We start from the raw sequence: 27,403 nt of genomic DNA, 5'->3' as shown, positions 1-27,403 counted from the left end.
TGCCAAGTGCTCGAAAATTTTCATTACAAAGAGGTTTTCGGTATATGCAGTTTCAACATGAAAATCCAAAAAAGAAATGCACGAATTAAACAAAGGAGGAACTGGAGGTCGACCTCAGCCAAAACATGTTTATTTAGTGGCAAAAAACTTATTTTGCTCTGTTGCTTGGTCGTGAAGGACGGCAACATTGAACGTTAAGACATCAATGAACACAACACTGCTCATCATCATTTAGCGAGCCTGCAATGTGACGCAAAACATCACTGGTACCCAGCACTTCCTTGCGCAGGGGGCAAGGCAGATGATGAATAAACCTCCGAAGATCCATCGTGGTCCCTGTGACATTGGACACTTTCAACCAGCGCCTCATCCGACATCTCTTCAGTAATGATGGAGCAGTCGTCCACATATAAAAAATTGCAGAGCAGCAGGTCGCATGTCGGCGGCGGCAGGACAACCACAGGAGATGCATGCAGTGGGTGCTCGCGTTAAAACAAAAAAATTGGAGGCAAAATCACTAGGTGGTCAGTGCAGGGAATTTGTTATTACAAAGGTGTCTCCTGCTGCCACTTTGTTACATAGAGGACACAAATACGTGTGCTTCTATGAAGTAACGGTGGGGAAAGAAAAACTTCAGAATATCGAGGAATTTGTTGTATGGAGGTTCGTTATAGGCAGGTTTAACTGTAATTAGAACTCCTCATATTCACCCACCCCTTTTATTCCTAGCATGGTTTAAGCATTGATTTACGTGGAAGGATATATGGTCGTGCACCCGTTAAAGGGACACTAAAGGCGAATACTAAGTCGACGCGGACTGTTTGAGCATTACTCCAGAAACCCCGCAACGCTTGTTTCTTGCAAAGAAGAGATTTAGTTTACGAGAAAATTGCATCTGAAGGGTTCGAATACCTTTTTCGAAATTCAAATCTCCCACCACCCAATCAGGGGAGTGGTGACGTTGCATACGCCATTGCCGCCCTTTGCTGCCGTCGGTGAGTGAAACGTCGCCCGACAGACGGCGGCACCGAGCCACGACAGAGCAGCGGATTCCCCGCTGCAGCTTCTATTCGGTCAAGTGGCGCAGACCTTTCGGGCATCCCACGACATTGCATGGAAGTTGAATTCTCTGCTACTTGCAGTTTGTCAGAGTTTCGCGAGCCAGCAAAACCAGTGCAGCACTACGCAATAACTACTGAAACGCGAAAGCGTACGCAGCGCAGAGTAGAGCGAAAACGAAACCTTTCGACCGCCCGCGTCGTTGTCGAGGGAAATTTCAATGGATTCTTTTTTCTAAAAGTGGCACAGAACTGGACAAGTAGAATTTAATTTCGTCTTATGGTACAATACAACGATGTTTTGTAGAACGAGTGGTTGAGTACTAGTGACAGAATTTAACTGAGGAGTGCTTTTTTCATCGGGCAAGTACTTGAATGTTCCGGGTGAGTCTCTAATCATGTCCTGCATTTACCTCAATTTCTCGATTATTAAGGCTCAGTTCACGATAGTGTTGATGCTTTAGAGATTCTCAAGCACTAATCTATCATTTTAGCTTCAATTAATATGTGCCTTTAGTGTCCCTTTAAGACAAGCCCTGTGATCACAGAATACAACAAAATATGTAGGTGCAACTCAAAAGCACCTGTCACATACATACGGAACCCAGACTAATATCATTAAAAAAAAGAAGGAACATGTGACAAACACTGTGGAAACCATTCAAAAGCAAAGCAAAAGCCAATTCGGTTTTGTCTCATGCACCAGTGTAAAACTCCCACAACAACACCGCCGCGCGAGTGCAAGAAAAATCATCTGTAATCATTTGGAGAGTATTTATCACGCCGTCCCACACTTTCATTGCCTTGTCTGTTCAAAATAATTTTTTACATGTATTTTCAGTAGAATATAAATGGATTCCCTCGAAATATATAAGCAAGCTGTTATGGTACGTACACAGCCTCAGTCTCTGGCTTTGCACAACGGATACATCAGTGGTCATGATCTAACACTGCTGTATGTAATCAAACTTGTGCCATGTGAGGGGGGACCCAAAAATAACCGGAGTCGTACTCCTTCACATTGTGCACATTAGTATGACGTTGCACCACTTGGGCACTGCGGGAGGACCCCTCCTGAGTCAGTATGGGAAGTGGCATCAACCGACAACCATGTGTGTGGTTTCTTTGGTATTTCTGTGTGTCTGCCTGTAGTGCGTTCCCAACACAAAGAAATGGCAGATTCTCACCAATAACATGCAGCTCTGAAGCTTAGTTTTTAATTGACAAGAATGCAGCAGGAACTGTTGTGATGATGCAAACAGCTTAGAAAGAACATGCTCTCAGTAAAAGGAAAGTGCATGAGTAGTTTGCTTGGTGTAAAAGGGGGGAAATGACCAATGAAGATCAGTCACGTTACTGTTGTCCTTGAAGAGCGCGAACTACCGACGACACAGCCAAAATCTGTGGTCTCACCACAGAAAATCGATGCAGAACAATCGACCAACTCTAAGACTTCTCTGGGCTATCCTGGAGCTCCACTAAGCGCATTTTGCATGATTCGGAAATGCGACGAGCGACTGCTAAGTTTGTGCCAAGACTTCTCACCGAAGAGCAAAGGGATCGTCGCGTGGAAGCCAGTCGTGCAATGAAAGATGCAGTCACAGATGATCCAGAGTTTCTCAACAAAATCATCAAGGTGAATAGTCATGGTGGTTTGGGTGCGGTTCCGCAAGTAAACAAGAGAATTCAATGGTAGTAACCTGGCTTGCCTCATCCAAAAAAAGCTCGTAAATTAAATTGAATTTGAAGATCATGCTGATCTGCCTTTTAAAGGCATCGTAAACTCAGAATTCGTCCCTTAAAACCAGACCACTAGCCAACAATTTTATTTTGAAATGTTGAAAGAGCTATGGAGAAGTGGAGCAAAAACGTCTGGCCTTGTGGAATTCTTGTGAGTGATTCCTGCAGCTTGACAATGCTCCCGCGCATACAGCTCTCAGTGTTCGCTGGTCTTTGACCTCAACGCAGATGACTACCTTGACCCGTACACCCCATTTGCTAGATTTGGTTCCCGCAGATTTCTTCCTGTTCTGACAGATGAAAAAGGACTTGAAAGCCAAGCGTTTTGCCAATGTCGATGAAATCAAACACATGTAATGTCACGACGTCACTAGCAGCTATAAAAGAGGCCAAATTTGCAAGGTGTTTCCAACAATGGATAGAACGTTTGGACAAGTGCATTAGTACTAATGAAGAATACTTTGAGGGTGACTAAAGTTGTATTTGAAAAAAAAAAAAAAAAAGTCCATGCTTTTTATCAGGAAATACTGGTTATTTTTGGGTCCCCCTTATATTTAGATATTGAAGGGAAAAATTATTTCAGCGGTGTTAATAAATTAGCCTTCCATAATACCAAAGAAAGCCACTCTTGGCAGTAGAAGCCACTTGGTACAGCAGAAAGAAATGCAAAAACAAAACATGGGTGATGCCCCCACATTGAAATTCCCGCACCAGCTTGCCGTGACATCGGTTTTTTAGCGCCACCTGCTCAGGTCTAGTTAAACATTTATTGGAAAAAATTTACTACATCGTATTATAAAAGAATCAAGGATTGAACTTGACAGTTTCAAGAGCTTTTAACAAACTACAACGGCTGAAATGCAAAGGAATGCTTTGCAATCTGTGACATCACACTGACGTCCGGCCCAAGGGTTTTGGCATGAAATTCAAAAGTGAATCTTTGACCTCCATTTTCTCTTCTAAAAATCAACCTATAACAGCTGAACCAGTTCATAATGACCTCGCAACTTCTGAATAAAGTGGTCATTATATCACCACTTTGTTATGTGTGGGCTCACCCTTAAAAATGAACCACACTGAAGCTGGTGTCAGCAGTTACAATTCGGCAGCACTTTGGTATGAAAACCAGATTTTCAACGTCATTTGTGTTCCCAGTGCGTTCCTGCACCTAGCTGCAAACTTTGATTAGAGACGTCCATCTAAAGAATTAAATGCATTGTCATTAAGCTGTTTCGAAACGGCGCCTGGTTCCGATCACCTGTCATTTCTAAACTCGAAGGACAGCTGCCATTTCTTATTCGAGACCTTGTGATATACTCTACTACCAGTGGGACATGCCTGTATAGTGCACAAGCGAGCGAAGTGTTCTAGTTGGCTAGAAGCATAAACTTCAGAAACTAGAGTGGCATGTGCTATTCTGTGAAGGTCTCGAACATCATGGCCACAGCATTATGACTGTGCGTCAGCCTCACAAGAGCCATAATATATTGTTATCTATGTCGCTTAAAGGGCCCCTCACCAGGCCCCACAGCAAATTTTGGTTATACGCTGGAAGTTAAGTGTCCCGTAGGGAGAGTTCTGCTGCAAAAGTTTTTTAAATCGGCTTATTAATAGCCGAGATAGAAATATTTCAGTGCCGCGAACCCATGATTTCAGGAGGCGAGCTCCACTGCATAGCGAGACACTCGCTCCACTCGCCCCGTCCAGCCTCCGCAAGTGAAATTCCTTCCCTGCGTTCTCCCATACAGGACCTCGAGGATTGCGTAACACATACGTCACGGGCCCCGCCTTCATTTTTTTTCTCCTCACTTTTTCTTTTTTTTGATCCGTGATCTCCTGATAACACGTACAGTCAAACTCACATATATCGAACTCGCAAAGAAACTGGAATTAGTTTGTTATATCGTGTAATTCGATATAGAACTTTTAAAGAAATTGACAATGTACAAAACGCACCTCATTAAAAATGTTCTTTACTTTCTAAATAGATGTACTGCTGGCACATTGGCGCGAGAAACAGTATCCGATCTTCTTCTGCTTTTTCACTTTGAAAGCATTGTTTGGCATGAACTTTTTAACGCTGTCGAGTGACTAAGAACAGCTGAGCCCACAGCCTTCTATGGACGTGCAGTGGCAGTGAACAACGCTCAACGCATGAAGTGCTTTGGAACATGTGAGCGGGTCGGAACTCATTGGTTCCTTGGTGTTACTTTCGCTGGCGAGATCCCTAGCCAGATCAGCAACAATGTCTTCGTCAACGAGCTCTCCGGTAGTCTTAACGTGGTCGTCAATGGAGACAGTAGCTGTCTGTAGTCTGTAGCTGCAGTCCCATCACAAATGGCATCCGAGAACTCAGACAGCTGGCTTAACAAATTGTCAAGTTCCTCTAGTGGTTCATCAATGTCGAGAGGTTCATCGCGATTTTCAGATGAGCTGGTGCCAGCCTCGCCGGAAACACTGAGTCTACAATGACGGAAACAACTTTGAATTGTTTCTTTTTTGACATCATTTCACAATGCATTCGACATCGTTATTGCACCCAGGAGATTAATTTTCAACTCCCGGTTATTGTGAAGGTTTAGCAATAGCCGTTGCACAAGGCACTTTCTGTAGCCTGCCTTCAATGCATGAATCACAGCTTGGTCTAAAGGCTGCACCACCGACGTTGTGTTCGGTGGCAGGAAGCGAAGCTCGATGTTGCTGACGCTGACCTTACAGTGGTGAGGAGAACAATTATCAACGAGAAAGCAGACCTTTCTACCTTTGCTTAGCAGGTCGGCGTTCCAGGATTTCAGCCACTTGTCAAAAAGTTTGCTTTTCATCCAAGCTTTTCCATTGGACCTGTAGGTCACCGGGACAGAGAGTGCATTTTTTAGGAACCGCGGCGATTTGCTCTTTCGATTCAGGAGTGGTCGAAGCTTGGTTGGCCCATCAATGTCGGTGGCGAGCAACACCGATATCTGGGCTTCATTAACTTTCCCGCTGTGATTTGTCATCACAACACGACGGCATTTTGTTTGGGAGCATTTGCCATAACAAACCTGTCTCATTAGAATTAAATATATAAAAATAATAAATATATCATCCTTGCCGTGATGTCATTCCAATTTTCTTCAATCCGTTTGTGCACGCTGCTGCGTCCACTGCACGGCTTTCACCGGTGACAGCCCAGCCTGCTGTGGCGCTCTTTGAAATGCTACGGCCAACTTGAATCACCTTTGAAGTCGGGTCTGTTGAGAATGAAAGTGAGATCCTTCGCTCTCTGCTCAATTATGGGGCCAGAAACAGGGATGTTTCATGACTTAACATGATGAAACCACTTATACACTGCTGCCTCCACGTGTTCATATGCAGCCATGCGTACTCGTTGGGCACTGGTAGCACCAGGCTTCTTGTCCGTCTTAGCCCTAATGTTTGGCTTATTTTTTAATACAGTACCCAGCGTGCTTCTTGGGATGTTGTACGCTGTGGCAACATCCAACTTCATTTCTTCGTGTTCAACTCTTCCAATCATCTCTATCTTTGCGGATATTTGCGGTTTCATGGCAGCCATCCCTTAACGGAGCGGACAAGCACAGCATTCCGCACACAATCTTGCAACTGAACCAACTGAACACTGAGGCAGTTGAGGCGCATGTGGCTGTGAGAGAGAGCGAGAGGCGTGTCGAACCACTTTTTCTAGGGGGGTGGCTGTCTGAGGGAGCGAGAGCAGTGCCAGACACGCGCAGTTCGGCTAAACCACTTTGTCTGGGAGGGACGTGTTGGCAGCTGGCTCGGCTGCCGCACGGGAAAGTCACCTTCTGGGGCAATTTTACGGTGCTTGAAGTTCAATATACAGAGTGCGGTTGCTATATTTGTTCAATTTAACCGTACTTTTTGCTATATATTCTCATTGTAACATTACGGTGTTCAGAAATTGTTCGACATACGGGATAATTCGATGTAAACGAGTTCAATATAGTCGGGTTCGACTGTAGTACCCGCTGATCCTTTGCAACATTGTGCGGCAGCAGCACGTGGTGCAGCATTCTCGTGTAATGTCTCCAAGGCATGCCTCCGCCCTGGAGGCGTGCCCTGAAAGTGTGTGACCACGTATGACCCTCTTCACGGCTTCCAAAATCCATGCACGGTGGTCAGTCGCTCATCTCGAAGGCCATATCGCTATCGAGATTGAATTGGAGCAGGGCAAGCATCGCTACACGCTCAGTTTGGTTGCGCTTCTGTGCTTAGGTACTTTGTGTGTGCTCCCTTATTACTGTGACTGGGTTTGAAGCGTTCTTTGTAACAGTACGGCACAGTAATAAATGATCAATAGATTTGGAAGCAGATTCAATATCGGGATCGGAAAATCATAAATGCACTAAAATGTGGTCGCTACAACCAATAGATCGTTATAGGTGGATTCGAATGTGTCACGAAATCAATGAAAGTAGTTTTTCAGGTACTTGGTTGTCACTGTGCCGCACATTTCCAGGGACAGTGAAGACTGTGTTTGGTCCGTTAGTGGTCCACGGCCTTTACTGTTTCCTCCTTTTTTAACCCTCAAACCACTTAAGGGGGGACGTGGCTTTGAAAATCAACTTCCTTATTTCTTCGTAGATTTTGATGAAAATTGGCACAAATGTTTAGAATGTCTCCCTGATGTTTCCATAGAAGTTTCAGAGCAATATCTTGAGAACATTTTACTGAATCTTATTGAGCAGAATTGTTCTCCCTCGAACTTTCTGGAGAGCCTGGGGAATTTAAAAAACGCCATAGAAGGCTTGTTAAGTACTGACTGCATAGCTAAATATATGCTGAAGGTCGTGACATCCTCGCTCTTTTTTTTTTTTTCACAACACAAATGTTTTGGAGTGTCATTTTTTTTGTTACCTTCACATCAAGCACACTTTCGGGGTAGACGAAGAGCCATATCGTAAACTTACAAAAGGTCAAGAAAGCAAGGATGTCACGAGCTGCACTGTAGCCCAAGAAACGTGACAAAAAAAAAAAAAAAAAAAAAAAGGACGGTGTCAGAATATGTTAAACGGTAACAAAGAAATCAGCTCCAGAAACTGAGCAGAAAGGCAAAAAAAGAAAAAAAAATAGTTTTGAGAAAACGGCTCTCAAAGTTTAACCTTCTCTTCAGTTCTCTAAAGGGCACCAAATTTGTAGTCTTTGGGGCATTTTGTGATGTGGCCTCTGGTCTGGTGTGCCTTCGTTCCTCCTCCCATCCCCCTTTTTGTACGACATTCTTTGCTGCTGCCTTACAAAGAGCATGGTGCCTGGATTTCTAACCAAGAGAGGTGCAGAACTATGTGTGGGCATGAATGTACTTCCAGTGTTGTACCTGCAGGTTGCCTTATTGATAGCAGTCTCCAGTACAATCAGTGAGGCATTCTTTTTCTTTTGTTTATAATTGACCATGTTACTGAATGAAAGCTCTGAGTGTCAGTAGCTTTCCAAGTAATCTTCACCAGACAGTGGCTGTGAAACTTAGGATCAGAGAGCCAGTGATAGATATACAGCTGCTAGGTGCTTTCCAAAATTGTACTTTTGTATGATGCCGCGATCACTTCGTGTGGAAGCCTGTCGTGCAATGAAAGATGCAGTCACAGATGATCCAGAGTTTCTCAACAAAATCATCAAGGCGACTAGTCATGGTGGTTTGGGTGCGGTCCCGCAAGTAAACAAGAGGTCAATGGTAGTAACTTGGCTTGCCTCATCCAAAAAAAGCTTGTAAAGTTAAATTGAATTTGAAGATGATGCTGTTCTGCCTTTTAAAGGCATCGTACACTCAGAATTCGTCCCTCAAAACCAGACAGCTAACCAACAATTTTATTTTGAAATGTTGAAAGAGCTACGCAGAAGTGGAGCAAAAACGTCTGGCCTTGTGGAATTCTTGTGAGTGATTCCTGCAGCTTGACAATGCTCCCGCGCACACTGCTCTCAGTGTTCGCTGGTCTTTGACCTCAACGCAGATGACTACCTTGACCCGCACACCCCATTCGCTAGATTTGGCTCCCGCAGATTTCTTCCTGTTCTGACAGATGAAAAAGGACTTGAAAGCCAAGCGTTTTGCCAATGTCGATGAAATCAAACACATGTAATGTCACGACGTCACTAGCAGCTATAAAAGAGGCCAAATTTGCAAGGTGCTTCCAACAATGGATAGAACGTTTGGACAAGTGCATTAGTACTAATGAAGACTACTTTGAGGGTGACTAAAGTTGTATTTGAAAAAAAAAAAAAAAAAAAATGTCCATGCTTTTTATCAGGAAATACTGGTTATCTTTGGGTCCCCCTTGTATTTAGACGTTGAATGGAAAAATTATTTCAGCGGTGTTAATAAATTAGCCTTCCATAATACCAAAGAAAGCCACTCTTGGCAGTAGAAGCCACTTGGTACGCCAGAAAGAAATGCAAAAACAAAACATGGGTGATGCCGCCACACTGAAATTCCCGCACCAGCTTGCCGTGACATCGGTTTTTTAGTGCCATCTGCTCAGGTCTAGTTAAACATTTATTGGAAAAAATTTACTACATCGTATTCTATAAGAATGAAGGATTGAACTTGACAGTTTCAAAAACTTTTAACAAACTACAACGGCCGAAATGCAAAGGAATGCTTTGCAATCCGTGACATCACACTGACGTCTGGCCCAAGGGTTTTGTCATGAAATTCAAAAGTGAATGACCTCCATTTTCTCTTCTAAAAATCAACCTATAACAGCTGAACCAGTTTATAATGACCTCGCAACTTCTGAATAAAGTGGTCATTATATCACCACTTTGTTATGTGTGGGCTCACCTTTAAAAATGAACCACACTGAAGCTGGTGTCAGCAGTTACAATTCGGCAGCACTTTGGTACGAAAACCAGATTTTCAACGTCATTTGTGTTCCCAGTGCGTTCCTGCACCTAGCTGCAAACTTTGATTAGAGACGTCCATCTAAAGAATGAAATGCATTGTCATTAAGCTGTTTCGAAACGGCGCCTGGTTCTGATCACCTGTCATTTCTAAACTGGAAGGACAGCTGCCATTTCTTATTCGAGACCTTGTGATATACTCTACTATCAGCGGGACATGCCTGTATAGTGCACAAGCGAGCGAAGCGTTCTAGTTGGCTGGAAGCATAAACTTCGGAAACTAGAGTGGCATGTGCTATTCTGTGAAGGTCTCGAACATCGTGGCCACAGCATTATGACTGTGCGTCAGCCTCACAAGAGCCATAATATATTGTTATCTATATCGCTTAAAGGGCCCCTCACCAGGCCCCACAGCAAATTTTGGTTATACGCTGGAAGTTGTTAAGTGTCCCGTAGGGAGAGTTCTGCTGCAAAAGTTTTTCAAATCGGCTTATTAATAGCCGAGATAGAAATATTTCAGTGCCGCGAACCCATGATTTCAGGAGGCGAGCTCCACTGCATAGCAAGACACTCGCTCCACTCGCCCCGTCCAGCCTCCGCAAGTGAAATTCCTTCCCTGCATTCTCCCATACAGGACCTCGAGGATTGCGTGACACATACGTCACGGGCCCCGCCTTCATTTTTTTTCTCCTCACTTTTTCCCTTTTTTTCTACCTCCCCCCCCCCCCCCCCCCCCGTGGCACTGCGCTTTCCCACTGACGGCGTTGCACGCAAGCGGTTATTGTCTCAATTCGTGCAGCACACGATTTTGCACACTGTGCACGAGGACACATAACTAATGCTATAATTCAGTGCTACACGAATACTGAGGCAGAACAAGCAAATCGCAGAGCATGATCACGCGCTGGAACACAGTACAATATGGCATAGTTTTGGTACCTGCGCACATGACTGCACGACAATGGGAATACGCAGAGGATACGGAAGTACATCTCTCTTGCTTTGGTTCGAAGTAAAAAAAAAAAATGCTGACATTCAGCTTGTGTGTTTTATTATTTCTCTAAACATCAATTCGTCAATTCAAGCAACAGATCACAGAAATAACGGATGTTGCCTTGAATAATTCTCGAAGTCACGTGTCACCATGTGCGACGTCACACTATGGACACAAGTACGTAGGTGCAGGGACACGAGGACGTCACTGTTTGGCTTGGCGCGCAGCCGCCGCGAGGTAAAGGGAAAATGGCATTTGGACTGAAATTTCACACCTTTCCACGGCATGTAGCGATGCAATTTTTTGCAAACACGATTGTTAGCACATTTTATGCTCTGCGCTTATCAGCTCAAAATTGCCAGACCTGGTGAAGGGCCCTTAAGGCAGAAAAAGAAAGAAAGAAAAGCGACGTTTCAAACATAAAAACACCATCACGAACTGTTATCAGCAATCGGCAACGCACAAACGAAGCACTGCAAAACCGTGATCTCCTGATAACACATACAGTCAAACTCACATATATCGAACTCGCAAAGAAACTGGAATTAGTTTGTTATATTGTGTAATTCGATATAGAACTTTTAAAGAAATTGACAATGTACTAAACGCACCTCATTAAAAAATGTTCTTTACTTTCTAAATAGATGTACTGCGGGCACATTGGCATGAAAAACAGTATCCGATCTTCTTCTGCTTTTTCACTTTGAAAGCATTGTTTGGCATAAACTTTTTAACGCTGTCGAGTGACTAAGAACAGCTGAGCCCACAGCCTTCTATGGACGTGCAGTGGCAGTGAACAACGCTCAGCACATAAAGTGCTTTGGAACATGTGAGCGGGTCGGAACTCATTGGTTCCTTGGAGTTACTTTCGCTGGCGAGATCCCTAGCCAGATTGGCAACAATGTCTTCGTCAGCGAGCTCTCCGGTAGTCTTAACGTGGTCGTCAATGGAGACTGTAGCTGTCTGTAGTCTGTAGCTGCAGTCCCATCACAAATGGCACCCGAGAACTCAGACAGCTGGCTTAACAAATTGTCAAGTTCCTCTAGTGGTTCATCAATGTCGAGAGGTTCATGGCTATTTTCAGATGAGCTGGTGCCAGCCTCGCCGGAAACACTGAGTCTACAATGATGGAAACAATTTTGAATTGTTTCTTTTTTGACATCATTTCACAATGAATTCGACATCGTTATTGCACCCAGGAGATTAATTTTCAACTCCCGGTTATTGTGAAGGTTTAGCAATAGCCGTTGCACAAGGCACTTTCTGTAGCCTGCCTTCAATGCATGAATCACAGCTTGGTCTAAAGGCTGCACCACCGACATTGTGTTCGGTGGCAGGAAGCGAAGCTTGATGTTGCTGACGCTGACCTTACAGTGGTGAGCAGAACAATTATCAACGAGAAAGCAGACCTTTCTACCTTTGCTTAGCAGGTCGGCGTTCCAGGATTTCAGCCACTTGTCAAAAAGTTTGCTTTTCGTCCAAGCTTTTCCGTTGGACCTGTAGGTCACCGGGACAGAGAGTGCATTTTTTAGGAACCGCGGTGATTTGCTCTTTCGATTCAGGAGTGGTCGAAGCTTGGTTGGCCCATCAATGTCGGTGGCGAGCAACACCGATATCTGGGCTTCATTAACTTTCCCGCTGTGGGATTTGTCATCACAACACGACAGCATTTTGTTTGGGAGCATTTGCCATAACAAACCTGTCTCATTAGAATTAAATATATAAAAATAATAAATATATCATCCTTGTCGTGATGTCATTCCAATTTTCTTCAATCCGTTTGTGCACGCTGCTGCGTCCACTGCACGGCTTTCACCGGTGACAGCCCAGCCTGCTGTGGCGCTCTTTGAAATGGTACGGCCAACTTGAATCACCTTTGAAGTCGGGTCTGTTGAGAATGAAAGTGAGATCCTTCGCTCTCTGCTCAATTATGGGGCCAGAAACAGGGATGTTTCATGACTTAACATGATGAAACCACTTATACACTGCTGCCTCCACGTGTTAATATGCAGCCATGCGTACTCGTTGGGCACTGGTAGCACCAGGCTTCTTGTCCGTCTTAGCCCTAACGTTCGGCTTATTTTTTAATACCGTACCCAGCGTGCTTCTTGGGATGTTGTACGCTGTGGCAACATCCAACTTCTTTTCTTCGTGTTCAACTCTTCCAATCATCTCTATCTTTGCGGATATTTGCGGTTTCACGGCAGCCATCCCTTAACGGAGCAGACAAGCACAGCGTTCCGCACACAATCTTGCAACTGAACCAACTGAACACTGAGGCAGTTGAGGCGCATGTGGCTGTGAGAGAGCGAGAGGCGTGTCGAACCACTTTTTCTAGGGGGGTGGCTGTCTGAGGGAGCGAGAGCAGTGCCAGACACGCGCAGTTCGGCTAAACCACTTTGTCTGGGAGGGACGTGTTGGCAGCTGGCTCGGCTGCCGCACGGGAAAGTCACCTTCTGGGGCAATTTTACGGTGCTTGAAGTTCAATATACAGAGTGTGGTTGCTTTTTTTGTTCAATTTAACCGTACTTTTTGCTATATATTTTTATTGTAACATTACGGTGTTCAGAAATTGTTCGACATACGGGATAATTCGATGTAAACGAGTTCAATATAGTCGGGTTCGACTGTAGTACCCGCTGATCCTTTGCAACATTGTGCGGCAGCAGCACGTGGTGCAGCATTCTCGTGTAATGTCTCCAAGGCATGCCTCCGCCCTGGAGGCGTGCCCTGAAAGTGTGTGACCACGTATGATGACCCTCTTCGCGGCTTCCAAAATCCATGCACGGTGGTCAGTTGCTCATCCCGAAGGCCATGTCGTTGTCGCGATTGAATCGGAGCAGGGCAAGCATTGCCACACGCCCAGTTTGGTTGATTGGGCTTCTGTGCTTAGGTACTTTGTGTGTGCTCCCTTATTACTGTGACTGGGTTTGAAGCCTTCTTTGTAACAGTAAGGCACAGTAATAAACGATCATTACATTTGGAAGCAGATTCAATATCAGGATCGGAAAATCGTAAATGCACTAAAGTGTGGTCGCTACAACCAATAGATCGTTATAAGTGGATTCGAATGTATCACGAAATCAATGAAAGTAGTTTTTCAGGTACTTGGTTGTCACTGTGCCGCACATTTCCAGGGACAGTGAAGACTGTGTTTGGTCCGTTAGTGGTCCACGGCCTTTACTGTTTCCTCCTTTTTTTAACCCTCAAACCACTTAAGGGGGGACGTGGCTTTGAAAATCACCTTCCTTATTTCTTCGTAGATTTTGATGAAAATTGGCACAAATGTTTAGAATGTCTCCCTGATGTTTCCATAGAAGTTTCAGAGCAATATCTTGAGAACATTTTACTGAATCTTATTGAGCAGAATTGTTCTCCCTCGAACTTTCTGGAGAGCCTGGGGAATTTAAAAAACGTCATAGAAGGCTTGTTAAGTACTGACTGCATAGCTAAATATGTGCTGAAGGTCGTGACATCCTCGCTCTTTTTTTTTTTTTCACAACACAAATGTTTTGGAGTGTCATTTTTTTTGTTACCTTCACATCAAGCACACTTTCGGGGTAGACGAAGAGCCATATCGTAAACTTACAAAAGGTCAAGAAAGCAAGGATGTCACGAGCTGCACTGTAGCCCAAGAAACGTGACAAAAAAAAAAAAAAAAAAAAAAAAAAAGGACGGTGTCAGAATATGTTAAACGGTAACAAAGAAATCAGCTCCAGAAACTGAGCAGAAAGGCAAAAAAAGAAAAAAAAATAGTTTTGAGAAAACGGCTCTCAAAGTTTAACCTTCTCTTCAGTTCTCTAAAGGGCACCAAATTTGTAGTCTTTGGGGCATTTTGTGATGTGGCCTCTGGTCTGGTGTGCCTTCGTTCCCCCTCCCATCCCCCTTTTTGTACGACATTCTTTGCTGCTGCCTTACAAAGAGCATGGTGCCTGGATTTCTAACCAAGAGAGGTGCAGAACTATGTGTGGGCATGAATGTACTTCCAGTGTTGTACCTGCAGGTTGCCTTATTGATAGCAGTCTCCAGTACAATCAGTGAGGCATTCTTTTTCTTTTGTTTATAATTGACCATGTTACTGAATGAAAGCTCTGAGTGTCAGTAGCTTTCCAAGTAATCTTCACCAGACAGTGGCTGTGAAACTTAGGATCAGAGAGCCAGTGATAGATATACAGCTGCTAGGTGCTTTCCAGAATTGTACTTTTGTATGATGCCGCGATCACTTCTGCAGCCAGGTGTCTGTGCCAGCCCAATTGAGGGGCCTAGTGAACAGATCTCATGATGAGGTTCTCTTCATGAAGGGGTGGTATGATAGATATTGTTACAAGCTAGCGTGACAATATGATAACAGAGTGAATGCACAATATGCTTAGCTGCTGGTCCGAGGTGCTGACGCGCGAAATACCTAGTCTCGTGCTCGAGGAGTTGACGCTTGATGTGCTTATTTGTGCAGTCCGAGGTGCCAACGCACGAAATGCCTAGACGCGGGCTCAAGGAGTCAACACTCGATATGCTTAGTCGCGCAGTTTCTGGTGCCAATGCGCAAAATGCCTAGATGTGGGCTCAAGGAGTCGACGCTCAATGCACTTAGTTGCACAGTCGGAGGTGCCGATGCACAAAATGCTTGGGCGAGGGTCCGATACGCCCGTGCGCAATGTGCTTGATCGCCGGAGACTCCTATGCACGAAATGCTTAGCCACGGGTCCGAGGATTGCATGCGTGATGTGCATGGTCACGAATTCTGAAATATAGAGTGCTGAAAGGCTTAGCTGCATGTCCGAGGATTTCGCACGCGAATCTTGGTTGCGAAGTCCACTTCACAGATGCTTGGAATGCTTAGCCACGGGTCTGAGATGTCCACAAACGTAGGGAATGGTCACGCTACTGCAACGTCCGCGTTGCGCCCGTTTTCACACATCAAGATTACGGTGAGTGGAGACATCCAGACTCGCGAGGTGCAAAGAGCCGAGCAGACGACGCGAGTGCCGGACCAATGGCGAACCGCGCTGGAGCCACGTGGAGGGCGTGGCCAATCGCAGACTCTGGCACAGCCTTCAATCATTTGCTCCTTGTGTGCTTGTTTCTTTTTGGAGGAGATAGCTGAAGCGGCAAATTTGAAGGTGGAGAAATGCGTTTTCTAATGAGACCAAGATGGCGGCGCTCGGTTGCGCCATTATGGAGATATTGTCACTTGAAAAACGTTGTTCTTCCTTGATTTTGCGAAAGGCTTCTTGATTTCGCCAAGGTTGCGAAATGTTTCGCAACCTTGGCTGATGAAACAAAATTTTTGGAGCACTTCTACGTGATTTACAGTGATGATATTTTGGAATTAGAAAAAAGAGGTACAGAAACTCAAAACAAAATTTCTAAAAAATAATTTTTTTGCCCATTTTTCACAATGCGAAAGCTGCGTCCCCCCTTACAATGGCACTAGAGTCGTGGTGGACTAAATGAGGGATCTCAAACGCTCACTGTCTTTTTCGGCTGACATACAGCAAAATTGTCATCTTGGTGCACACGCAGCATGAAACACAATTTTTGCACAAATGTAGCAGCAAGTTTCAGCTCTTGGTGTGCAGCTTGGCGCAGTTAGCACAGCAGTCACACCCCAATGAGAACATGCACCTGCTGGACAAGAATTGACCTGCAGAGCAAAACAGAACCGATCCAAAGTACACAGACATCCTCTTTCAAGACGACCTATCATTTTCCTCACCTCAGCCTCCGGCTTCCTAAGCAGGTGCGCAAGGTATTCAGCAGTCTCACGGGGTCGGCCACGGTCGCTACCGCTGTAGAACACTCGAGCAAAGTCAGAGGCGGCCATGCTGAGCACGTTGATGGATACCCCGCTGGCGGGGTGCCCCAACTGCGAGAGCAGCTCGAGCCGATGTCGCGCCTTGGACGCGTAGTAGACCAGGTTCAGCAGGCGGGGACACTCGCGACGCACCTCGAACTCGGCCACCTGTGAAATGAAATGCCGCAGCATGTGTGAACTATGGACCTTCATTCAATGAATGACTTGAAAAAATATTATCACAAGACTACAGCTTCACTTGATCAGTTGCACAATGGCGAAACGCAATGTCTGAACTGACATTTCACCTGGTTCTACACCTCCCCTGAGGCATGCATATCTTCTGGAAGGCGATGACTAGGAAGATTGAGCATACCAACACAGTTGAAAAATTCAAACCAGAAACTTAAGACAAAGAGGGATTTCTTCCTGACGAGGAGTGCTTCACTGTCACGAGAGAAGCATCTGAAATTTCATCTCTTTGAAGGGGTACGTGGCAAACCGACTTCTTTGCTCCTTGATGGTTGTCTACGAAAACTGGCACACACGTTAGGGATTCTTCCCTGATGCTTTCATAAAATATCAAACTGACATCTTGAGAGCTATTTTATTGCGTAACCTTTTGGTTAATTAAACTTTGTGGAGGGCCTGTAGAGTTTAGAATTGCAGTAAAAGCTTCGATGAATATTGCAGTCAAAATAAAATTTATGTTGAAAGTCGTAATATTCATACACAAAAATTTTCAGCTTTCATTTTATATGTCACCTTCCTGTCGGGCACACTCTGGGCATGAACAATTCATCATCATCATCATCAGCCTAGTTACGCCCACTGCAGGGCAAAGGCCTCTCCCATACTTCTCCAACTACCCCGGTCATGTACTAATTGTGGCCATGTTGTCCCTGCAAACGTCTTAATGTCATCCGCCCACCTAACTTTCTGCCGCCCCCTGCTACGCATCCCTTCCCTTGGAATCCAGTCCGTAACCCTTAGTGACCATCGGTTATCTTCGCTCCTCATTACATGTCCGGCCCATGCCCATTTCTTTTTCTTGATTTCAACTAAGATGTCGTTTACCCGCGTTTGTTGCCTCACCCAATCTGCTCTTTTCTTATCCCTTAATGTCACACCCATCATTCTTCTTTCCATAGCTCGTTGCGTCGTCCTCAATTTCAGCAGAACCCTTTTCGTAAGTCTCCAGGTTTCTGCCCCATATGTGAGCACTGGTAACACACAGCTGTTATACACTTTCCTTTTGAGGGATAGTGGCATCCTGCTGTTCATGATTTGAGAATGCCTGCCAAACGCACCCTAGCCCATTCTTATTCTTCTGGTTATTTCAGCCTCATGATCCGGATCCGTGGTCACTACCTGCCCTAAGTAGATGTAGTCCCTTACCCCTTCCAGTGCTTCGCTACCTATCGTAAACTGCTGTTCTCTTCCGAGCCTGTTAAACATTACTTTAGTTTTCTGCAGATTAATTTTCGGACCCACTCTTCTGCTTTGCCTCTCCAGGTCAGTGAGCATGCATTGCAATTGATCCCCTGAGTTACTAAGCAAGGCAATATCATCAGCGAATCGCAAGTTGCTAAGGTATTCTCCATCAACTTTTATCCCCAATTCTTCCCACTCCAGGCCTCTGAATACCTCCTGTAAACATGCTGTGAATAGCATTGGAGATATTGTATCTCCCTGTCTGACGCCTTTCTTTATAGGGATTTTGTTGCTTTCTTTGTGGAGGACTACGGTGGCTGTGGAGCCGCTATAGATATCTTCCAGTATCTTTACATATGGCTCATCTACACCCTGATTCCGTAATGCCTCCATGACTGCTGAGGTTTCGACTGAATCAAACGCTTTCTCGTAATCAATGAAAGCTATATATAACGGTTGGTTATATTCTGCACATTTCTCTATCACTTGATTGATAGTGTGAATATGGTCTATTGTTGAGTAGCCTTTACGGAATCCTGCCTGGTCCTTTTGTTGACAGAAGTGTAAGGTGTTCCTGATTCTATTTGCGATTACCTTAGTAAATACTTTGTAGGCAACGGACAGTAAGCTGATCGGTCTATAATTTTTCAAGTCTTTGGCGTCCCCTTTCTTATGGATTAGGATTATGTTAGCGTTCTTCCAAGATTCCGGTACGCTCGAGGTTATGAGGCATTGCGTATACAGGGTGGCCAGTTTCTCTAGAACAATCTGACCACCATCCTTCAACAAATCTGCTGTCACCTGATCCTCCCCAGCTGCCTTCCCCCTTTGCATAGCTCCTAAGGCTTTCTTTACTTCTTCTGGCGTTACCTGTGGGATTTCGAATTCCTCTAGGCTATTCTCTCTTCCACTATCGTCGTGGGTGCCATTGGTACTGTATAAATCTCTATAGAACTCCTCAGCCACTTGAACTATCTCATCCATATTAGTAACGATATTGCCGGCTTTGTCTCTTAACGCACACATCTGATTCTTGCCTATTCCTAGTTTCTTCTTCACTGTTTTTAGGCTTCCTCCGTTCCTGAGAGCCTGTTCAATTCTATCCATATTATAGTTCCTGATGTCCGCTGTCTTACGCTTGTTGATTAACTTAGAAAGTTCTGCCAGTTCTATTCTAGCTGTAGGGTTAGAGGCTTTCATACATTGGCGTTTCTTGATCAGATATTTCGTCTCCTGCGATAGCTTACTGGTTTCCTGTCTAACGGAGTTACCACCGACTTCTATTGCGCACTCCTTAATGGTTCCCATGAGATAGTCGTTCATTGCTTCAACACTAAGGTTCTCTTCCTGAGTTAAAGCCGAATACCTGTTCTGTAGCTTGATCCGGAATTCCTCTAGTTTCCCTCTTACCGCTAACTCATTGATTGGCTTCTTGTGTACCAGTTTCTGCCGTTCCCTCCTCAAGTCTAGGCTAATTCGAGTTCTTACCATCCTATGGTCACTGCAGTGTACCTTGCCGAGTACGTCTACATCTTGTATGATGCCAGGGTTCGCGCAGAGTATGAAGTCGATTTCATTTCTAGTCTCACCATTCGGGCTCCTCCACGTCCACTTTCGACTAACCCGCTTGCGGAAAAAGGTGTTCATTATCCGCATATTATTCTGTTCTGCAAACTCTACTAATAATTCTCCTCTGCTATTCCTAGAGCCTATGCCATACTCCCCCACTGACTTGTCTCCAGCCTGCTTCTTGCCTACCCTGGCATTGATGTCGCCCATCAGTATAGTGTATTTTGTTTTGACTTTACCCATCGCCGATTCCACGTCTTCATAAAAGCTTTCGACTTCCTGGTCATCATGACTGCATGTAGGGGCATAGACTTGTACCACCTTCAATTTGTACCTCTTATTAAGTTTCACAACAAGACCTGCCACCCTCTCGTTAATGCTATAGAATTCCTGTATGTTACCAGCTATTTCCTTATTAATCAGGAATCCGACTCCTAGTTCTCGTCTCTCCGCTAAGCCCCGGTAACACAGTACATGCCCGCTTTTTAGCACTGTATATGCTTCTTTTGTCCTCCTAACCTCACTGAGCCCTATTATATACCATTTACTACCCTCTAATTCCTCCAATAACACTGCTAGACTCGCCTCACTAGATAGCGTTCTAACGTTAAACGTTGCCAGGTTCAGATTCCAATGGCGGCCTGTCCGGAGCCAGGTATTCTTAGCACCCTCTGCAGCGTTACAGATCTGACCGCCGCCGTGGTCAGTTGCTTCGCGGCTGCTGGGGACTGAGGGCCGGGGTTTGATTGTTGTATTCATATAGGAGGTTGTGGCCAAGTACTGCACCAGGGTGGCCAATCCTGCTCTGGTGAGAGAGTGCGTTACCGGTTCTGGTCACCGGGATCAGGCCGCACTCGAGGCCTGTTTGTGCAATTTTCTCAACACACGGTTTTTTTTTTTTTTGTATTTCCCGGTGGAGAATTGCGCGGCACCGGGATTTGAATCACGGTCCTCTTGCACTGGAGACGGATACTCTACCGTCCCCGCAGGAGTTAAATTAAAAATTGAATTATGGTGTTTTGCGTGACAAAACCACTTTCTGATTATGCACGCCGTAGTGGAGGACTCCGAAAATTTCGACCACCTGGGGTTCTTTAACGTGCACCTAATTCTAAGTACACGGGTGTTTTCGCATTTCGCCCCCATCGAAATGCTGCCGCCGTGGCCGGGGTCCGATCCCCCGACCTCGTGCTCAGCAGTCTAACACCATGATCACTGAGCAACCACGGCGGGTCCCGCAGGAGTTGTACGCCTCATTTAACCTACAGTGGTGCCCTATTTGATCAGTCAAGGTGGACCAATCTGAGCTCGGTTATACCGCATGGATGGCACTCGGCTAGAGAACCTGGTATTTATGACCTGCACATGTGTGGCCACACATAATTGAGGATATATAATTTTTTTTTTTTAGGAGGGTTTCCGTACAGTGATAAAAGGAAGGAAAATACATTAAAAGAAAAAAAAAGGAAAAAAAAAGGAACATAACATGTGATTTGAACTCGTGATCCTTCAATGTTGCCTGGAAAGGTAGCTCAGTCGGTTGGTTCGTCAAGCCAACGGTTACTTTCAAGCGCCAAAGCTCCTGCTCCGAGCCTCATACTTATGTGGAAAGGGACTGATGTTGTCCGCGGCAGTCGATTTTTGCTGATTCTGAGTGGTTGGAAGGCATAATTTCTTTGAAAAATGGCCGCCAGAGGAGCAGCGTGAACTCGAGCGGCTTTATAGACTAGGAAAACTGCCTTAAAATATTTAGACTTGAGGGGAAGCTTCGTTAACAAACTATAACACTGCAATCAGCACTCGTATACGACGAGAGAAATTATTGAGACGTGGGAAATTCCCTTGAAATAAATCTGGTTTGCGAGACAAATGCTTGTATGTATTCAATCTCTTAAAAGATGAGGGGGGAAATATGCGCTCACCGAGAGGGCATCTTCAGCACGAGACCACCGCGAGGCACCTTACTGAGATGTAGAGAGCTTCGCGGCCGGAACGAAATCTCCCCTCTCCGCCGGCCCAGGGTGGAAAACGCGCTTTCCGATCGCTCAAGGTTGCGCGGATATTGTATAGCTCTAGCGTCTAGGAAAAAGCTTAAACAGGTGCGGGGGCGGCACGCATAGCGTGGGAAGCTAGCCGCCGGAATAGCTATCTCAAGTACTGCTGCTGGCGAGGGCGAAATACCTTCGTGTAATTATAATAACCCTAATAGGACTTCCTTCAACGAAAAAAAAAAGAGAAGAAAAAGAAAAGGGAAACGGCTCAGAAGGCTATACTACGAGAGCTATGACTGATACTTTTCTATATATATGTATTCATCTCATCTATGGGATCGCATGCGCGCGCTGTTGGTTTTAAAGCGCAACCGTGGTAGGGAAACGGAAGGCGATATAAGCATGCGTGTCCATGATACGCACACGACAAACTGCCTTACAATATTTAGAATTGATATATATATACACACACAAAAGCCAATATAGGCTGCTCGACACTATCTCGCGCGTTTTTATAGCGAAGTACTTCAGAACCGACTCGTCGTTCCACAACAACCATTTCCTGAGTGATCGCCAGATATATGCCGAATAACTTCCTGTCATTCAATAAGAATGTCTCTCTTTCATGCAGCCTACCAATTCGCGCTGTTTCGGTTTAGACAAAACAATTTATCATTCGAGGCGCACTTGCCAAGTTTGCCTCCAATTAAAACTGCCTGCGATGCCTATAGTGCAGCTCTTATCTCGCTCAACATACACAGTTCTATATACGTGCATCCGGTGCAATGCTTTCCGTTGTATCAGCAATTTCAATGTCATGGCCGATCATGTAAGCAAAAGTAGCTGTTTACTATTTACAATATCCAGAATTGATCAAACGTGAAGTTGTCACCGGCATTCTGAGTGGTTGGAAGGCATAATTTCTTTGAAAAATGGCCGCCAGAGGAGCAGCGTGAACTCGAGCGGCTTTATAGACTAGGAAAACTGCCTTAAAATATTTAGACTTGAGGGGAAGCTTCGTTAACAAACTATAACACGGCAATCAGCACTCGTATACGACGAGAGAAATTATTGAGACGTGGGAAATTCCCTTGAAATAAATCTGGTTTGCGAGACAAATGCTTGTATGTATTCAATCTCTTAAAAGATGAGGGGGGAAATATGCGCTCACCGAGAGGGCATCTTCAGCACGAGACCACCGCGAGGCACCTTACTGAGATGTAGAGACCTTCGCGGCCGGAACGAAATCTATTTAGCCATTTAGCCATTCATAAATAGTCAAGCTGAGAAGGCAAGAATGTCATGACTTGCCCTGCAGCTTCACAAATGCGACAAAAAAGAAAAATTAATAGAAATGAAAGTGTATGAAAGAAGAACTGGCTGCAGGTGGGAGTACATCAGTAAGTACAAGTAATTTCCCCTATGTTGTCCTTGGTGTATTTGTTTGTTAGCTCCTTATGATATACAGTTAAACCTCGATATAACAGAGTAGGAAAATCGGCAATTTGCTTCGTTATATTGACATTTAGTTGTATTGAAATTCAACCTTTTATGCAAATAAGTACAGTCGCCGATAGATTTTTTTCTTACATGGGAAGAAGCTGCAGAATTTTCCAAATTATCGGGCAATAAGAATAAAAAGCAAATTTGAATGAGAAAAATACTTATTTTGATGAATTTGGGAGTCGGCGACAAAGGATACGCTTTCAGGCCACGTCGACAATATTTTCACATAGGTGGTACGAATTAAGCTAAGCCAGCCACGCTTTCGCGTGCACTCCGCCCCTGCGGCTGATAGCGTTGCCCGCAACGGGACGACACTATCATGAAAAGCACCGACAGCAGGGAGCGAATGCTTCATGTGCCTCTTGCTACAACGGGTCACCGAAATTCAAGATTACGCAACTTTCAATATTAGATGCTTGGGAAGACAGCTTACATGATGCTACGGCGCATCGGCATGCCCACTCTTTGCCCACGCGGCAGATTACCTCTCAAGCAGGGTGAAAAGCTGTGTATGCGCTCAGCCGTGCTTACATCTATGCGCAGCCACAGCTGAGACGCATGCCAGAAATTGCGACACACACCAACTTACCCTCTTGCTCTTAGCACGCACTTGATCGTGTTACCGCAAGTGAGCTCCCCTCCCCCTCTTTTCCTTTGCTTGCTCACAATCGTGAACGACGCCACTATATTTCTTTGTTACCCTCGCACACTTTCACTCGCACGTAAAGGACAAAGTGTGAGGGGTACAATAGGATTCTATCGCCCTTGGAATTTATATATGCGACATGATGCGGCTTCACTTTGGCGGTCACTCTGGTGGCGCCGCGCACGATCTGAGAGGTGCATTCACAAGCAGAAGCTTGTAATTCAATCATTTGACCATCTGTGTCTGCGGAAGTTTCCATTTGTCTCGACATTCCTTTGCTGCGGAAGCCAAATTTCGTGATATTGAAATTATATACAAACACACTTCATCATACTGAGGTTCTAATTACATGGTGTTCTATGGACAAGAGGTTATGAAAAGTTAAATACTTTGTTATATCGAGAATTTCGTTACCGTGAAGTTCGTTATATCGAGGTTTAACTGTATAACGAAGTGTGTGTGTGTGTGTGTGATTTCAATGTAACGAAATTTCACTTCTACCGCAAAGGAGTGCTGAGACAATAAATGGAAACTTCTACAGATGCAGATGGTCAAACGAATTAATTACAAGCAGCTGCTTGCAAACGCACCTCTGAAATCGCGCGCCCTGCATCAAGAACGACCGCCAAAATGGAGTCGCATCATGTTCTGTATAAAGTTCAAGTGCGATAAGGTCCTATTGCGTCCCGCGCACTTGTGCTACAGGTGTCAGTGAAAGTGAACGAAGGCGAGACAAGAAATATGGTGGCTTTACAAGTGACGCCTTTCCACATGAGCAAAGAGAAAGAGGGGGAAAGGCGCGAGCTCGCAGTAACACGATCGAGCAAGCATGAGGGGTTGAGGGGGGGGGGGGTGAGAGGGGTATGTTGACTTGTTAACGACTTCTGGCAGGCACCTCGGCCCTGGCTGTGCATGGTTGTAAGCGCAGTTGAGCGCATACGTTACCACACACCCTAATTTAGAGGTAATCTGCCACGTGTGCAAAGAGTGGGCGTGCTGAGATGGTGTGGCATTATGTAAGCTGTCTTCCCACGTGTTTAGTATTGGAGGTTGTGTAATCTCGAGTTTCGGTGACTCGCTGGAGTGAGAGGCAGACAAAAGCATTCGCTCCCCGCTCTCAGCGCCTTTCCTCATAGCGTCGTCCCACTGCGGGCGATGCTATCTGCTGCGGGGGCGGAGTGCATGCGAAAGCATGACTGGCTTCGCTTAATTCATACCGCTGATGTGAAGATATCGTCGACGTGGTATGAAACCGGGTCATTCTTTGCCGACTCCCCAAATTGATCGAAATGAATTGCTTTTTCCTTCAAATTTGCTTTTTTCGATTGCCCAACGATTAGGAAAATGCTGCAGCCCCTTTCTGTGTATGAAAAATCGATCAGTCACTGTACTTGAGTGCATAAAAGGTTGAATTTCAATACAACGAAATTTCAATATAACGAAACAAATTGCTGATTTTATGCACTTCCGTTACATAGAGGTTTAACTGTACTCCCAAACTACTGTAGTGCCAGCCCCCATAGCGCAAAGCAAAAGATCAGTTTTGGTGAAAGCTGAGGGGCGGCAGCCCAATAAGAATTCTTTTTTTAGGAGTCACAGAAGGTTGCAGAACCACCTCTGATACAATGCTAGCTGGCGCTTCGCAACCCGAAGGCACATTTATTTCAAACATTCGGTCACCACTGACAGGTAAGGTCATGACCCTCATGTGAGCGATCTTGAGCGCGACAGCGACAAGCGATGCGATGGAGATGGCTGTCGCATTTGCTCGTCGCCTACAAGTCGTACCCCATGCGAGCGAAGATTTTAAGCATCGTCTTCCTGGTGTTGCTGGCATGAGGGCAGCAATCTACGTGCCAAAACTAGCGTGACGTGTGCTTTTTATTAATTTAAGTTGATGTATTTTACTATAAAAAGCCGCATAGAACATTTCTGAGGGTCTTGCAGTACGTTCTTATCCTTGCACGTATAAAAATTCAATCATTTGCTCCTTCCGTGCGACAATCAGTAGAATTTCAGTGATGTGCATCCAGTTCCAGCTTCGTGCTATTGGCTAGTCGCTCATAGCACTTCCGGGCGACGGGCGACGAATTCTACGTTTCTAGAACCGAGCGATCGAGTTACTAGAATGAGCGATCTGTTCAAGCGACTGCCTGTTTTGTCGCTCAAAGCCGTCACTCGTCGCCGTCATGCATAAAATCGCTCTCATGGGGTTTAGCCTTTAATGTCAACGAGAATACCCACCACCACCTTTGCTCCCTAATCTGCACCACTGCCTTCCTGTCTCTTAACGTTAAAGGCAGCATGGTGGAAACCAATCTTGAAACGAGACGTTCATTTGAGGGATCACCAGCTGTTTATGCACAGGCACGAGTAAGAGCATGCATGAGAGAGCAAATCTGGGGACTTTTGCTCCTTGAACATATGACTCTGCCTAGACACTACAGAGGAGGTTTCTTAGCGCGTGTTGTATGAATTTGTACCCTATGCATGCCTGCATTGCAGAGGGCGGTTGAGTTAATTTACGCTCCGCCGCTGGTTGCCCGTGCGGTGAGGCAGTGGGCGTGGACGCCCCTTGGTGATCGCTGTGTCTGAAGGGGCGAGGTTCCGACTGGTGTTGTGTGAGTCGCGGGTCAGTTTTTTTCGTCGCGACGATAGATTGAATCTCTTACAAGCACTGCTCCAGGACGGCACATGTAACCGGCAAACGGAGCACTCAGGAGAGCACCTGAGGTTATAATAAAGCAGGCGGTGCAGGATCTCCAGGGTACCCAAGGGGTAGTGGGAGGATCAAAGGTGGAAGCAGGGCGGCCTGTGGGATGGGGCCGTGGAGGCTGAAGCGTGCCAGGAGGTGTTCGCATAAAAAATTGTCTGTCCGCGATAGTACGCTCTGCCGCTGGTTGCCCGTGCGGTGAGGCAGTGGGTGCGGACGCCCCTTGGTGACGCCCCTTGGTTGGGGCTCGCCAAGGCCTGCTCGCAGGCCTTGGCGAGCCCCAACCGATGGACCAGTCTGGGTTCTAGCTTTGGTGTCCACGTTGCTGCTTTGGTGTTCTGGAGGTGCTGCCAATAATGCGAAATTATGACAGGTTGTTTCAATTAGTTAAAAACACGATTGAATAAATATAACTACTTCCAGCTGCCAACTTGTGATGCTAAGTTCAGACGCTAAGTTCAGCACTACCATGCCCCGCGACTTCTGCAGCACCAGTCAGAACTTTGGCTCTGAAGGTAAGTTGGAAAGACTTTCTCGTGCCTGCGGCGCTGGTGCTGAGTCAGTCATTGTCACTGGCAGCCTTTCAGCCACTTGCGTTCTACCGCGGCTTCTTGCCAAGGCGCTGGCTTCTACATTTTCAACATATGCGGCCCGGGCTCTACTACGGTCGCTACTGCTCCCAGAGAAACATCTGTGATGTTACTTACAAGGTACATCGCTGTAAGGCGCCAGAAAGCTATGATCTGACACAACTGACTTAGCATGAGCGCCACAGGTGCAAGACAGTCTGTCCGACACAGCGGTCGCCAAATCGGGCGTCAGTGCTCACTGCTTCATCTATTTTACCGCGCTGGCAGCAGCGTCTGAGCGTAAACAAACTCGACTCCACTCTGCAATGCCGGCACGCCTAGGGACAAACGCCTACAACACGAGCTAAGAAACGTCCTCCATAGTGCTTAGGCAGAATCATATATTCAAGGAGCAAAAGCCCCAGATTTTCTCTCTCGCACCCACTCTTACTGGCGCCTGCACACAAATGGATGGCAATCCCTCAAATGAATGTCTCATAATGTAGAAGGCAGTGCACTGAGAATAAACACAAGAAAAGG

The 27,403-nt window shown here is 45.5% G+C and overlaps 1 protein-coding gene across 4 annotated transcripts in view; it reads right to left on the bottom strand.

The window, feature by feature from the left end:
* The window catches only part of mTerf5 (mitochondrial transcription termination factor 5), a 64,325-nt gene that overhangs the window by 7,842 nt on the left and 29,080 nt on the right, over positions 1–27,403 (bottom strand). For all 4 annotated transcript variants that reach the window (XM_075682494.1, XM_075682495.1, XM_075682496.1 and 1 more), the window contains one exon: positions 16,358–16,603. In XM_075682494.1, coding sequence (XP_075538609.1) covers positions 16,358–16,603 — 246 coding nt within the window. The remainder of the gene's footprint in view (positions 1–16,357; positions 16,604–27,403) is intronic.

The sequence above is a fragment of the Dermacentor variabilis genome, chromosome 2, assembly GCF_050947875.1.
Source record: "Dermacentor variabilis isolate Ectoservices chromosome 2, ASM5094787v1, whole genome shotgun sequence".
Lineage (NCBI taxonomy): Eukaryota > Metazoa > Arthropoda > Arachnida > Ixodida > Ixodidae > Dermacentor > Dermacentor variabilis.
The sequence above is the reverse complement of the archived record's forward strand: the minus strand, read 5'-3'. Positions and strand labels throughout refer to the sequence as shown.